Genomic DNA, 13,961 nt, shown 5'->3' with positions numbered 1-13,961 from the left:
ATGTTTTGTTCTCATAGCCTCACAAAAGTGTTTTTGTAAAACTGAACGGTCTTGGGTATTTTCAAGAGACCTTTGAATTATATTTAAAGAAAAGGCATTTATGATAGAGAGATTTAAAAAGATCCTGTTGTATGGAAAACTTTTGTATGCCTGTCTCATTGGGTGGAAGAATCTGTAGAATATTCTTTGTGCTGTCACAAAGGATGCATTAGAAAAAATAACTTCCTCCTCTAATGCAGTTCATGTCCAGTGCTTTTTAACAAAGGTACCAACTGCAGCCTGATTTCTTTTGCAGCCACTGGTGCTTCCACCACAGTGTATGCAACTGAAGCCAATGGCAACCCAAGTGCTGACTTTGACCCTGAAAAGGATGAGGGAGAAGTTCAGTACCTGATCAAATGGAAAGGCTGGTCATACATCCATAGCACATGGGAGAGTGAAGAGTCCCTGCAGCAGCAGAAAGTGAAGGGCCTGAAAAAGCTAGAAAACTTCAAGAAAAAAGAGGAGGAGATCAAGCAATGGTATGCTTTACTTCGACCAGTGATTTTGCCTTGGGAGAATCTTTTAGCCAGAGGTTTGCACCGTCAGGGCTGAAAACATTTGATTTTTTCTTGCAAAGCATATTCCATCCAAAGCAACTGTTTTCAGTGCACAACACTCGTGTCTCTTTGCTTGTTGATCAACATCCCCATCATAGAAATGATGCCTGTGGCCATGGTATTAAAAGAGAGAGGAGACAGAACTTCACATATTGCCAATTCCCAGGCTTATAAATTGGGTAGCTGACAACAAATAAAAGGAGTGCCTGGCCCAGGAGGTGGCATAAGGGCTCATGGATAGAAGTGAGACCTTGCGTGCTAAACCAAGCAGCTGTGCTGGAAAACAGGGCTCATCACAGGGCAGGCTGTTGAATTTTGCTTTGCAGGCTGCTTCAAGGCAGCCTTGTTAACCCTTGTTAATTATGGGCTCGTCTATATGTACGTTTTTGTCTTCTCCCCAGGAAAAATAAAGGGGGCTACTGTGTGCTTCTGAAGCGATAAAGCTGGAGTAGCAGCTTCCATCCCTGATTGTTTGATTTGGATTTTTGTGGCTGATTCTTGCAGCAGGATAAGGAGTCATTTACCAGGGAGACAATATGAACCTCTATGACATTTGCTTCCCAGTAATATTTTATAATTATAGGAAACTTTTAGAAATATAGATGTCAAATAAGCAGTAGTCTGCTTCAGTGACTTAATTCCATAACCATATAAGAAAATAAAATTTCTATACATTGCCTCAATGAGCATTATGACGTTACAGAAGCATTATAATCTCTTTTTATTTTTCTTTTTGCATATAGGCTGGCCAAGGTATCCCCTGAAGATGTGGAATATTTCAACTGCCAACAGGAGCTGGCTTCAGAGCTGAACAAACAGTATCAAATAGTGGAGAGAGTAATTGGTAAGTGAACCCAATACTTCTGTAAAGGGGTGAAGTGAGACTTGGGAACTTTAATGTGTACTGACAGCAAAATGAGCATAAGGCTCCCTTTTTCTCCTTTTATTCCCATATCACTGGAGAATTAGTGTGTGAGATTTAGGGACTGAACAGTAGCTCTGCAGGTTTACAAATATCTATCTACAAGCAATGCTGGTCGCTTGCCCTTTCCTTGCTTTGAAGTATGGGATGATACACCCAGCTTCCAGGGGCTCGCTGAAGTTGCTGCTGCTGGTGAAGGCCTTTGACTTCTGTCAAGGTGTTTGCAGAAGCACAGGCCTGGTGCTGTCAGGACTACTTTCCGTGACATTGTGGTTAAGGATGTGGTTAGACTGCAAGGCAGCTCAGGGGTTAGATTTTCATGATTACTTACTTATTAAAAATAAAAACGGGGCTTAGCACTTCACTATTATTACAGAAGTATCAGTCAGAGGTGCTGGCAGCCAGTTGCTTTGGGAATTGGCCTGGAGAGTTGTTTAACCTCTTTCCACACAATTCCTCTCAAAAATGCATGTGGTCCTCTGTCTGTCCTGCTCCCCCTGCTGGCTGCCAGCACATAAACCCTTGCTTCCCTTGTGTCTCCAACCACAGCCGTGAAGACCAGCAAGTCTGCGACGGGGCACGCTGACTTCCCAGGTAAAGAAGCACTCTTTGGCCTCTCTACACTTTTCCTATTAGCCAAGACCTGTCTTGTGGTTGTAGGGGTGGTTCAGACTGCCCTTGTGAACCACGCTTGTGGTTCAGCCACAGAACCGCAGTTGCTGATGTTTGGGCTTTTTTTTGTGTGTGCATATTTTGCAGCAAATAGTCGCAAAACATCCTCAAATGACCCTGAATACCTGTGCAAGTGGATGGGGCTGCCCTACGCGGAATGCAGCTGGGAAGATGAGGCTCTGATAAGCAAGAAATTTCAGCACTGCATTGACAGCTTCAACAACCGTAACAACTCCAAAACAATTCCTACCCGGGACTGCAAGGTTTGCTTGCTTCTCTTCTCTCCTCTTGCTCTGTTTCTCCTGGCTGGGTGATGACACAAACAGTAGGAACATAAAGTTTTGTCAGGATAAATGTCAGAGAACATGTCCCCATCTTCCCACCAGTGTTTGAATGGCTGTTTGCTCTTCTTGTGCTTTAGACAGAGATGTGAACCCCTTTTGGTTTCATTTGCTCTGCACAGTGAGCATGTTATGTCCCCCTGCGGAGTGAGAGGCTTAATTAATCCTTGCAAAGTGCTTCCTCCTCAGGAGGAGCTGCTGTAGCCAGGCAAAGTTTTAATATCAGTTGAATGGAAAAACAGCACAGCTGGGGAAAGAGGAAGTCTGCACGACACTGATACAGTGGAGGAGAGGGATGGAGACAGTGGGAGAAAAAAACAAAACAAAACAAAACAAACAAAAAAAAACAAAAAAAAAACAGAAAAGGCCAAAAAGGAAAGTGGAACTTGTTCCATCCAGTGTACATTATGTACAGCTAATTGCACTCTTGGGAGGACTTGCAGCTCTGATCATCAGAACTGGAGGAAGGCAGGAAAACAGAACACTGCTGAGTGGTGTCTGAACTGCAGACACAAGAAGTGGCTAGGAAGACAAAAATGAACATTAGCTGATGAGCCAATCTACATTCCTCACCAAACCCACAGATTTCATTGCTGAATTTTTAGCCTTACCTGGTCTTTTTCTCCAGTGGGCTTATGGTGTCATCTTTTTCAGGTACTGAAGCAGAGACCAAGGTTTGTTGCCTTGAAGAAACAGCCTTCGTACATTGGTGGTGAGAACCTGGAGCTGCGAGACTACCAGCTGGAGGGCCTCAACTGGCTCGCTCACTCCTGGTGCAAGTACGTACGGATGCTGTCTGAAGCTCTGGTCAGCACTGCAAACGAGCCACGCTCGTTTTGGGTCTCCTGATTTTTATCCCAGTAGGATCTGGCCCTCTTGTTCTCAAGTGAGGTCTTTACCGAGCCTACTTCTGCAGCTTGAAGTATTTCAAGTTTTTTCACACCTAGTTGCATTGTAGATGGAACAAGGAAAGCAGAAAATAACTGGTTTCTGCCTCAGCATGCTTGCACACTTGTTGAAGTCTTTGAGAAATGTCCTTCTAAAATTAGGCCACTGGTTCCCTTCTCCCTGTGCCTTCATCCTTCCATGCCAGTTTGGAGTGGTTGTAATCTGCTCCTTTTTGCAAGCTGCTGTCTAGATATCTCTGGGATCCACTCACAAGCATTCATACAAATGTTTTTGCACTGCTCTCTTTCTGTCTGTTGTGGGTTGCTATTTGTGCTAGCGCACAGTATGTTAGCAGTGGCACAAACACGTAGTCAAGCAGCATTTGTGTGTGTTCTCTTCCTGCACAGGAACAACAGCGTGATCCTGGCTGATGAAATGGGCCTGGGGAAGACGATTCAGACAATATCATTCCTGTCGTACCTCTTCCACCAGCACCAGCTGTACGGCCCTTTCCTGGTGGTGGTACCTCTGTCGACTCTCACCTCGTGGCAGAGAGAGTTTGAAGTGTGGGCGCCTGAGATAAACGTGGTAGTTTACATCGGAGACCTCATGAGCAGGAACATGGTGGGTAATCAGAAAGCGGAGGGCGTGGGGTTCATGGAAATGCTGCGTGCAATGCAGCAGCTTCTGTGTAGCATGTATGTGTGTGACATGCCATCTGCTGGAGAGTACCGACAGTCCTGTGGGCAGTTAGAGCTGGTTGTAGCTGAGCACTTGGGTGGAATTCCCTGCTGTAGGGACTTTGCTACCTTATTTTTCCCCCTTAGAGTGAGCACAGGGGTACTGGCCTCCCCTAGAAGGTCTGGAGACCACTAGGCTGAAATGTGCTGCAGGGCACAACTGCCAACCTCATCCATCTGCTCTGAATTATTCAGACAAGGCAGCACACAAATGTTGTGAGTCTAGTGGTGGCAGTAGTGACATGGTGGGTGAATGTCACAACAGCAAGTTGTTTGACCTTATTTTGGTGCTTGTGTAAGAGCCATGCGTGCAGTAAAACAAGCTGCTCCTTGGACACCCTTTGGTCGTCAAATGTCACGTTCAGCAACAGGGTTTGGACTCGGTTGGAGTCTCCAGCTATAGGTACACTCAAATAACACCTGTTAACTCCTTCCCTTCAATAATTTTGGTTGTCTCCTCTCGCAGATACGTGAATATGAGTGGATTCACTCTCAGTCTAAAAGGTTGAAGTTCAATGCACTTATCACAACATACGAGATCCTCCTCAAAGACAAGGTGAGTAATGGGCCAAGGGTGTTTTATTTAGGTCACCTCTTGCTTGTAACTGAGGAAGCCACCCTCTGAGTGGGTTGGACAGAGGGGAGAGGGTGTGTTGGTAGTGGGCAGAGGGTTTGTTGGACACTCGCTGCATATTCACCCTGGTACTGTGGCAGTTGTATTAATTTTTATAAGACACCAACCAGAGCTGTAGTGGGATTTTACCTGGTTTAATTTAGACTAGTTAAGAGGGCAAAACTTTACAATGAACTTTTGGCACAGGGCTTCCATTATCTGGATTTTCACACTTAGGCAAAATCTGTCTGTTAAGGAAATGGACATCAACTCTGTCAGTGCATCATCAAGTCCTAGGAGAAAACAAGAAGCTTAACACTAGTGAAAAAAAAAAAATATCAAAACTCTCAGGTTGCCATAACTTACAGAGTTTTATATATAGCTATATATAAAAGTGTTATATGCTACTGCTCTGATCATGTCAGTGAGGCCAGTGCCATAGCAGGGCCCCATGGCCATGGAGAAAGAGAGGAACTGGGGCCTGGGGGAGGACTGCATTCTCTGGGTAAAGAAAAGGTGGATCAAAATAGATGTACTTGCAGGAATGCCTTTCAGACGTGGTAGGAGTGCTAGGCAGTGTGGCTGTTTTTCACCTTTACAACAAATCAACTATGGTGTGGGCACCCTGCTCCCCAGATTTTATTTTTAAGAAACTCCTGTGAGCCCAACTCCTTTGGTGGGTTCTGCACAGGGACTGGGGCAGGACTCCCTGGAAAAGGAGACACGGCAGGGCTTTGTGGCCATGGAGAGAGAGGCATGAGCAGTGTGGTGGGAATCATCTGACCCAGGATATATATATATGCATTTAAATTCTTTTCCTTCAGGCTGTTTTGGGAAGTATTAACTGGGCCTTTCTAGGCGTGGATGAAGCCCATCGGTTGAAAAATGACGACTCTTTGCTGTACAAAACATTGATTGATTTCAAGTCCAACCACAGGCTGCTGATCACCGGCACCCCACTTCAAAATTCACTCAAAGAGCTCTGGTCCCTGCTTCATTTCATCATGCCAGAGAAGTAAGTCTCCTTTTGGTGCTTCAGAAAATACCTTTGTGTGTCTTTTCTTGCCCATCAAATAGACTGAGGGAGAGCAGAAAGACAGAAACCCTGAATTAAACTCAGTGGAATTAGACCAGTGAAAAGGGAACAAACACTTGTAGGGGAAACGAGAGGTTAAATGACTAACACAAAGAGTATTTCTGGCACCAAATTGAATGGGGAAACCTAATACATGTCTTTCAAATCTGTTTGCTGTCTTAGTGCCATCTCTAAAAAGCTAAACTTGTTTTAAGCAATCATCTCAACCATTTTTGAGGTTTCCGGTACAATGCGGCTCAGCCATCCTCGCCAAACATTTTTATGGCAGTCCCTGGGAGTATTGCTCGAGGACAGTGGTGTCTAGCTGATTGTTTGCATGCCCACATTATAACAAATGTTTTGTTTTCTTAAAATGAAATGGGCTGTGTGCAATGCTAAGGCTACGACGAGCATGCCCCCAGAGTCACCCAAATGATGTTTGACTGTACAAAGAGCTATCCCCCAAATTCTTTTTGTTGGAACACAGAAAAATTGAAAGCAGAGATTTAAGGTCTGATGAACTGAGAAGAGCAGTTCTCCAAATTTCAAAGGAGCTGTTAGAGGAAGCAGCAGTCCAAAAAAGCCATCAGAGCAGTGTAAAACAGAATTTGGTTGTCAGAGCCCTGCCTAAGGGGTGGTTGATGTGGGACTTTCAGAAACTGCTACTTGGTAAATGCTACCAGGAGACATTGGAGGAGAATATTGAAAAGCCTGGGATTTTTGGAACTGGGAGTCAATGAGGAGCTATGGAGCTCAAAGATAAAATATTTGAAAGGTACCTAAACCCAGAGAGCTTCTAGCTGTGCCTCCAGCCTGTTCAGTTAACCAGAGTAGAGCGAACCTTTCATCCTCCACTGTGTCTCCATCAAACTGGTGGCCTCTTGTCTCGTCATGCAGTGTGAGCATATCTGATATGTGCTCTTTGATACCATGAGACAATATATTCTGACCCCTTTCTACTACTGATTTCTGTTGCTAGGTTTGAGTTCTGGGAGGATTTTGAAGAAGATCATGGGAAAGGTAGAGAGAACGGCTACCAGAGCCTTCACAAAGTCCTGGAGCCCTTTCTCCTGCGCAGAGTGAAGAAGGATGTGGAGAAATCTTTGCCAGCCAAAGTGGAGCAGATCCTCCGGGTGGAAATGTCTGCTCTGCAGAAGCAGTATTACAAGTGAGTTGCTTATTAAGTTACTGGGAGTACCGGCAGAAATGGGAGCAGCTTTCTGTGTGACTTGGGAACATGTTTCGTGGAATACATTTTGGGGCAGTAAAGCTCCTTACAGAATTGTGGTGCTGTTTAATATTTAACTGTAATACCATCAAGAGGAAAGTAAGATCAGGGTTTCTAGTGAGGAGGAAAAAGCAGAATCCTCTGGAGGAAGTGAGGAGAGATGGAGGGAAGAGAGCAGACTGATGCCTGAACTAGGATGTCCCTGAGGGTTTTGCTCCTCTCAGGCTCCAGCGTGCCTTCTTTGCACTGTGAAGTGATTTGGCCTGTTTATTTTCCTGCCTGTAGGTGGATTTTGACAAGAAACTACAAGGCTCTTTCGAAGGGAACAAGAGGGAGCACATCTGGTTTCCTGAACATTGTGATGGAGTTGAAAAAGTGCTGCAACCACTGCTACCTTATCAAACCTCCCGAGGAAAACGAGAAAGAGAATGGCATTGAGACCCTGCAGGTGGGCAGCGCCCTTGGTTATGGCTTTTCTTTAACTTTCCCTTCCTCCTATCCTCTCACCAAGATAAAATCAGGTGAGGCTTTAGCTTCAGCTGCCCCTGTCCATTGGAAATAGTCCTCACAGCTGAGCCACAGGATCTCCTGCCCTCCCCTTCCACTATAGGCAACATATTGTGGGAGGTGTGTGCAGTATGAGACTTATCTTGGGTAATTTACTGTGTGTGTGCCTTCTGCTGTGTGAACCCAGGTGATTTGATTGGAGAGGTGTGGGAGAAGCATGGCTCCCAAAGAAGCAGGTCTCTGCATGTCTCTGTGTATACACAGAGTACACACAGTATACACAAGGGTAAGGTTGGAAAGCATCCGCTGGACTGACGGTTACTTCTTCAGTCTCTGATCAGGAGCAGTGGAAAGCTAATTCTCTTGGACAAGCTGCTGACCAGGCTGCGAGACAGAGGCAACCGAGTGCTGATCTTCTCCCAGATGGTGAGGATGCTGGACATCCTGGCGGAGTACCTGACTATCAAACACTACCCTTTTCAGGTGAGAAACACCAGCATGGAAAACAGTGGGGTTCACCTGAAAATAAGGAGGGAACCTGGGCAATGAGAAGCACTCAGGTTCCTGGAGGCTGGGGTGGCTGGGATTACAGGTGGCACTGAAATACACTGGAGGGAGCTGGGAGGTCCCTTCATTTCAGTGTGGCACTCCAGGAAGGGAACATATGGAGAGACAGAAACCAGCTGAGAGCGTGGGATGCCTCGCTCACTGTCTGATGCTGCCCCTTGGATGTGGCACTTCCTTTTTTGTGGATGTTTTGCCTGCTGTAAGTGGGCATAATGATGTATCCTTTGAGAGCTATAGACGAGGACTGCTCTTACAATGGCTTGGTACTGCTGTTCATAAAGTAAGAGTCTAAATGATGGGGAGAATCCTGTACAACAGATTCAAACACTTGTTGGTGGGTGTTAATCACTAAACCAACTTGTGGATTGGACACCCTGCCTAACAGAAACCCCTTGTACTCCGTGATCCATTTCTCTAGCTGAGATAACTGATGTGCTCATGCTAAAAGCCCTTGCGTGCAGGTGCCCCTACATCTACCAGCAGGCGGTTTTGTGCAGAGGGCTCTCAGCTCTGGAGCTTGCTTCCCTTGCTGGCTCTCTGAAGCTATTTAGGGATGTTGATATCCATATTTCTTCAACCTGAGGTGGCTAATGGGTCCTGGGCAGTTTGTTTCCATCTGACTGATGCTGGCTAGCCAGCCCTTTTGCTGTTTTTCTGGACTTGTACCACTTCCTGAAGGTTGCTGCGAGGCACACGTTCCCAGCATACAAAACCTCAATAAATTAAGCCCTGTCTCTGCAAAACACCTCCTCTGCCAGGCCCCTGCTTTGGCCTTTGTCCCGTGATAAACCCCGAGGAGAGGATAGCAAACACAGAGATCCTGGCTGGGAGCCTGTAACGGGAGCTGCAGTGTCACCCGCTGCGTGACTGCTGCCCAAGCATGCCCCCCTCCTGCCCTCGCACGCAGCAGGTTAAGGCAGCCCAGTTCCTTTTAATTGGCGGCTATTTTTAAGGACTAAATGCTACGGGCAGGGGAGGGGGCTGTCAGCCTCCCAGAACTTGGGTGCCACGGTTCCTCAGGGCTCCTTTACCTTCTTTCTTTTATCATTATTGTTGATTTTTCCAGCGCTTGGACGGCTCGATCAAAGGGGAGATCCGAAAGCAGGCGCTGGACCACTTCAACGCCGATGGCTCTGAGGTAGGGCAAGGGGGATGTTCTGGCCTCCCGAGGGGTCAGGGTGGGCTGCAGGTCCCGACTGCCAGGAGGGGATTAAGTTCAGTTCGTTTCTTTTTACAGGACCCCTGTCACTTTTAAAGACGTAGCTACAGTTTGTTTTGCACCCATCCGTATTGCTTGTTTTAAACCTCCCACACCCAAATAACGGGGCTGCAAGGCACAGCTCCACGTAGTCCCAAAGAGGCCAGGAACAGCCCGAACTTAGCAATTCTCTCCTTACGGTCTGGGGAATGAGACGGCTGCTAAATAAATCCTCCAGTCTGCAGCTGGTTTGGAATATGAAATGGCAAAGGGGAAGTTTGAAGTGTGGGCAGGCAGTGGGGTCTGGTGTTGGAGGTGAGTCTCCGGTGTAATAGGAGAGGGCATCCCGAGCCTCTCCTGGGGTGTGCTGACTCACAGGGAGGGTGCAGGGCGCTCGCTTTCGGCCATCTCCCAGCCACGAGAAATGTCCAGCCTCACTCCAGGAGCCTGGACTGGGGGCTGACAGGCGATGCAGAAGGTGCTTCGTGGTGCTGGGAAAGGTAATAAATAAAAGCCAGGAGGAAGCAGCAGTGGAGGCGGGAGAGCAGGGAGCAGGAATGCCCGTAGAAGCTGCCCTTTCCCCTCTGCTGGGGGCATCCACCAGGGCTCAGACATCCTGGCTCTGTCCTGGCAGCCTGTCCCTTTGGCAGTGACTCAGACAGTTCGTGTTCGGAGCTGATCTCACCCCCAGCAGGCTTCAGACAACAAAAAGCACGTGTCTGCCTGCTGCCTTCGCAGGGGGCTGGTGGGCATGGTCTGACCTTCGGAGGTGACTCCAAGGTGCCCTTGCCCTGAGCTGTTTGCGTTGCCCTCCCACAAGGATGCATGCTGGCCCCTCCTGGAGCAGCACACCTCCCCCTTCTGCCTTGGCTTTGAGCCTTTTCCTGCTTCGTACAGAAGTACAAGCACACCACAGCCTCCATCCATTTCCTTGCACAGCTCTGTAGTCACAGTTACTGTTTTATGTCCACAGTTACAGGCTGGCTGACTTGTGTGTTTTTTTCACCGCCTAGGACTTCTGTTTCTTGTTGTCAACACGAGCTGGAGGACTAGGAATTAACTTGGCCTCTGCTGACACTGTCGTTATCTTTGACTCGGACTGGAACCCCCAAAATGATCTTCAGGCTCAGGCTCGGGCTCACCGCATCGGACAAAAGAAGCAGGTCAGGAGCGTTACCTGGCTCATTTGCTCTGTGGCTTCAGCAAATACATGTAAATGGGCTCCCCCCTCACCAGAGCTGCTGAAAACATGGCCTTTCTTTCCCCAAACCTCACCCCAGTACCGTCAACCCAAGAGAAACTCATTTAAAGCCAAGGAAACCAAAAATTGGCCCAAACTGTTGGCTTTTGGTTCTTGTATAGTTCAAAACCAAGAACCCAGCTGGGGGCATCACACTTCTTTACCTCACTCTGCCCTAGAAAGTAGAATATCCTTCTTTTTTAGGGTTTTATTAGATACATGAAAAGTTTGATGCTAATTTGGATTTAGAGTGATTTTTTCCAGAAGATTTTTATCTTACATACTCTACAAGCTCTGTTAACCAGCCTGATATTACGTGATCCCCCTGACATACAGAAGCATGTGCTTGGTTTTATTCTAAAAAGACACATCTGTACATAAAAGGACCATGTCAGCAGGGGAGTCTCCTCTGAAACAACTCAGGGATGCATTACTATGTCAGCACAGCATGTTCAGCTCCTGGAAACAGCTTTGTTCTTCTCTCACCCTTCAGGTGAATATTTACCGGCTGGTCACAAAGGGTACGGTAGAGGAGGAGATCATTGAGAGGGCCAAGAAGAAAATGGTGCTGGATCATTTGGTGATCCAGCGTATGGACACCACTGGCCGGACTGTTCTGGACAACAACTCCGGGCGATCCAAGTAAGCAATTGTGTTTGGAGGCATAAAGATCTCATACAGCATGTGGCATAACCAGCTTCCCCTTCTGATACCTCCCAATATTTATTTGATAGGGTATGGGGGAGAAGAGAGCTTCCACTAATAAAGGCACCTTCCACTAATTTGGCTCATGCAGTCATTAATTTGGACATGTAGGATAAAGATGATCAGAGATTGAAAGGCATTGCCCTGTTTTTCCTTCAGTTTTTCTCCCAGAGATCCTCCTGGTCTGAGAAAAGTTGGTGGTGGTATCAGGGAACAGCTGCAGTGACCTCAGACTCTTCCCAATTCTCCTCAATAGATAGAGGTTTCTCCTCTAACAGTAGATGTCCATGCCAGAGCAGAAAAGATGAACAAAAAGGCTTCTTTTTAGTGCTGGGGAGAAAGCTTGCTTCTTTAATTAGGAGAAACTTTGGTATGGTTTTGTGCTGTGACAAAGCTGAGTTAACAGCTCCAAACCCTGCTGCATTCTTTTCTGCTTGCAGTTCAAATCCGTTCAACAAAGAGGAGCTGACAGCTATTCTGAAGTTTGGAGCTGAAGATCTCTTCAAGGAGCTTGAAGGGGAAGAGTCAGAGCCTCAGGTAGTTCGAAACTGAAATAACATCACTGTTGGTAATCCCTCTGTGTCTGCTCCCTCTTTGTACTTGCCCTGTGCACAAGAGCAGGTTGGTGAATAGGGAGGGTGTGAGTCCCGGGCAGCTGAAGGAAGAGAGCTCTGGGGTGGGGATCAGGGCTGAGAAGAGCCTCCTTGCTGGGGTGAAGGTCACCAAGAGAGCCCCTCAGCTCCCTGGGATTCACGAGCTGGCTATAGCACGGCCTAACGAGGGCTCGCTCCTCTGAGCATCTCTCCAGCCTGCTTTATTTGGGTTGTTCTCACAGAGATGCTGGAGTCAGTAATAAAGTCAAATAGGTCGCTCCCTCCCATCTCAGCACGGCGTTGCTTGGCAGTTTCTTACTGAGTGCTCTGACCAATTCCTTTAACAGCCCAAGTAGCAGAGCTTCCCCTGAGGGAAACAGCTGATACACCTCACTGCCTGGAAATTTCCCCTGCTGCTTTTATTCTATCACCTGTATTTATACTCTCTCGTACCACTTGAGATAGTTCATCCCTGCCCTGGGTGATGACACCCTGAAGATATTTGCACTTTATTTAGCTCGTATCAGCACAATCCCTATTTAGCTCTTGCACCCCACAAGTCTATTCTCAAAGCCTCTCGGTTCTGCCCGTGCTCGGCCCCTCCGCTTTATCGCTCTTTCTTTCTGACTGGTAGGAGATGGACATCGACGAGATTTTGCGTTTGGCTGAAACACGAGAGAACGAAGTGTCCACCAGTGCCACCGACGAGCTCCTCTCACAGTTCAAGGTACAGACTCTGGGCTCTGCAGCGGGGTGCCAAAACCTCTGTCCCCACGTCTTGCCATGGTGGTGAGGTCAGTGGTGGACAGAACACATCAGGCCCAGTGAGAAGGGACCTGTACAGAGCACTTTTCTGAGGGGCTGTCTGGGTTTGGCAGCTGGGCAGATGTGTAGGTATTCCTTTCCTTTTAAGTGGCCCTGAAGGCTGTGAATAAAATGTAGAACTTACCAAATTTGGAAACAAACCCGATAACTTAGTGAGGCTCAGCAGTACTTTTTAAGCTGCACGTACTTCCTCAAGAGCTGTTAGCCCAAAGACATGGCAAAGACCCAGGAATGTAGTGACATAGGGATCAATTATATAGTAATCATGGAAATGTTGGCAAAATTCCTATGGAGAAGAAGCTGAGGCTTAGCAGACAGCTCTGGGGTATTCCTGCCAGGGGTGGGAATTTCTAAAAGTGTTCCTTTGCTTATAAAAGGTGGCCAACTTTGCAACCATGGAGGAGGAAGAGACAGAGCTGGATGAGCGGTCCCAGAAGGACTGGGACGATATCATTCCAGAGGAGCAGAGGAAAAAGGTGGAGGAGGAAGAAAGGCAGAAAGAATTGGAGGAAATCTACATGCTGCCTCGCATCCGGAGCTCGACCAAAAAGGTACAGCACATCTCGAGGAGCCAAGAGGCTGGAGGCCAGAGCTGGCAAAGGCAGCGCTCAAGAGGAAGCTTCCCTGCCATCTGAGTGCTGCTTCCCCTTCTCCAAAGCTGGTTAGGAGTAACCCACAGAGGCAGCATGTTGGTTTCTTGCTGGCATCATGCATTGGGCCCACGGGTCATAATGCAGTCTGAAAGCCCATACTGGGTTTGGTAAGACTCATGCTGTGTTAGCAAACAGAACCTGTAGTGAGCACAGGGAAAAATAACCAACTGTATAATGCAGATCTTCAGTGGTTTATGTCGTTTTCAGGCTGCTGCTTTCCCTTGGGCTCCAGAGTTCCCTGCACTATTCTTGCCTAAAAGTGTCTCTTGCAGGCAAAAAGTGATACTGTCATCCCAAGTTTGTTTTTAGGTGATGAGTTCTACCCAAATCCATCAGGGAGCAGGTTGTGCAAGGAAACTCTGTTGGGATTTGGGACTTTTGAGTGTTATGAGCTGTTCTCTGGGATAAGGGGGCAAATTTTTAAGTGAAAATTAAACAGAAGGATAATTTGTATCTGATGATTGCAGATTATTTCTGAGGTCTCCTTGTCTTTAAAAAAAAAAAACAAACAGCTATCAAGGAGCCTTAGGAACTGTGGCACAAAACCACAGAAAATCAGTGTGTTTTAACATGTCACACTTCAGTAAATCAAAAT

At 47.1% G+C, this 13,961-nt stretch overlaps 1 protein-coding gene across 11 annotated transcripts in view; it reads left to right on the top strand.

The window, feature by feature from the left end:
- The window catches only part of CHD2 (chromodomain helicase DNA binding protein 2), a 115,551-nt gene that overhangs the window by 86,892 nt on the left and 14,698 nt on the right, over positions 1 to 13,961 (top strand). For all 11 annotated transcript variants that reach the window (XM_068695438.1, XM_068695439.1, XM_068695441.1 and 8 more), the window contains 17 exons: positions 296 to 521; positions 1,343 to 1,443; positions 2,071 to 2,115; positions 2,281 to 2,456; positions 3,189 to 3,313; positions 3,830 to 4,046; positions 4,629 to 4,718; positions 5,600 to 5,790; positions 6,830 to 7,018; positions 7,364 to 7,526; positions 7,916 to 8,068; positions 9,219 to 9,290; positions 10,364 to 10,513; positions 11,084 to 11,232; positions 11,736 to 11,832; positions 12,523 to 12,615; positions 13,091 to 13,264. In XM_068695438.1, coding sequence (XP_068551539.1) covers positions 296 to 521; positions 1,343 to 1,443; positions 2,071 to 2,115; positions 2,281 to 2,456; positions 3,189 to 3,313; positions 3,830 to 4,046; positions 4,629 to 4,718; positions 5,600 to 5,790; positions 6,830 to 7,018; positions 7,364 to 7,526; positions 7,916 to 8,068; positions 9,219 to 9,290; positions 10,364 to 10,513; positions 11,084 to 11,232; positions 11,736 to 11,832; positions 12,523 to 12,615; positions 13,091 to 13,264 — 2,411 coding nt within the window. The remainder of the gene's footprint in view (positions 1 to 295; positions 522 to 1,342; positions 1,444 to 2,070; positions 2,116 to 2,280; positions 2,457 to 3,188; positions 3,314 to 3,829; positions 4,047 to 4,628; positions 4,719 to 5,599; positions 5,791 to 6,829; positions 7,019 to 7,363; positions 7,527 to 7,915; positions 8,069 to 9,218; positions 9,291 to 10,363; positions 10,514 to 11,083; positions 11,233 to 11,735; positions 11,833 to 12,522; positions 12,616 to 13,090; positions 13,265 to 13,961) is intronic.

This window comes from Anas acuta, chromosome 12 (assembly GCF_963932015.1).
Source record: "Anas acuta chromosome 12, bAnaAcu1.1, whole genome shotgun sequence".
NCBI lineage: Eukaryota > Metazoa > Chordata > Aves > Anseriformes > Anatidae > Anas > Anas acuta.
Note: the sequence above shows the minus strand (reverse complement) of the source record. Positions and strands in the feature narration are given on the sequence as shown.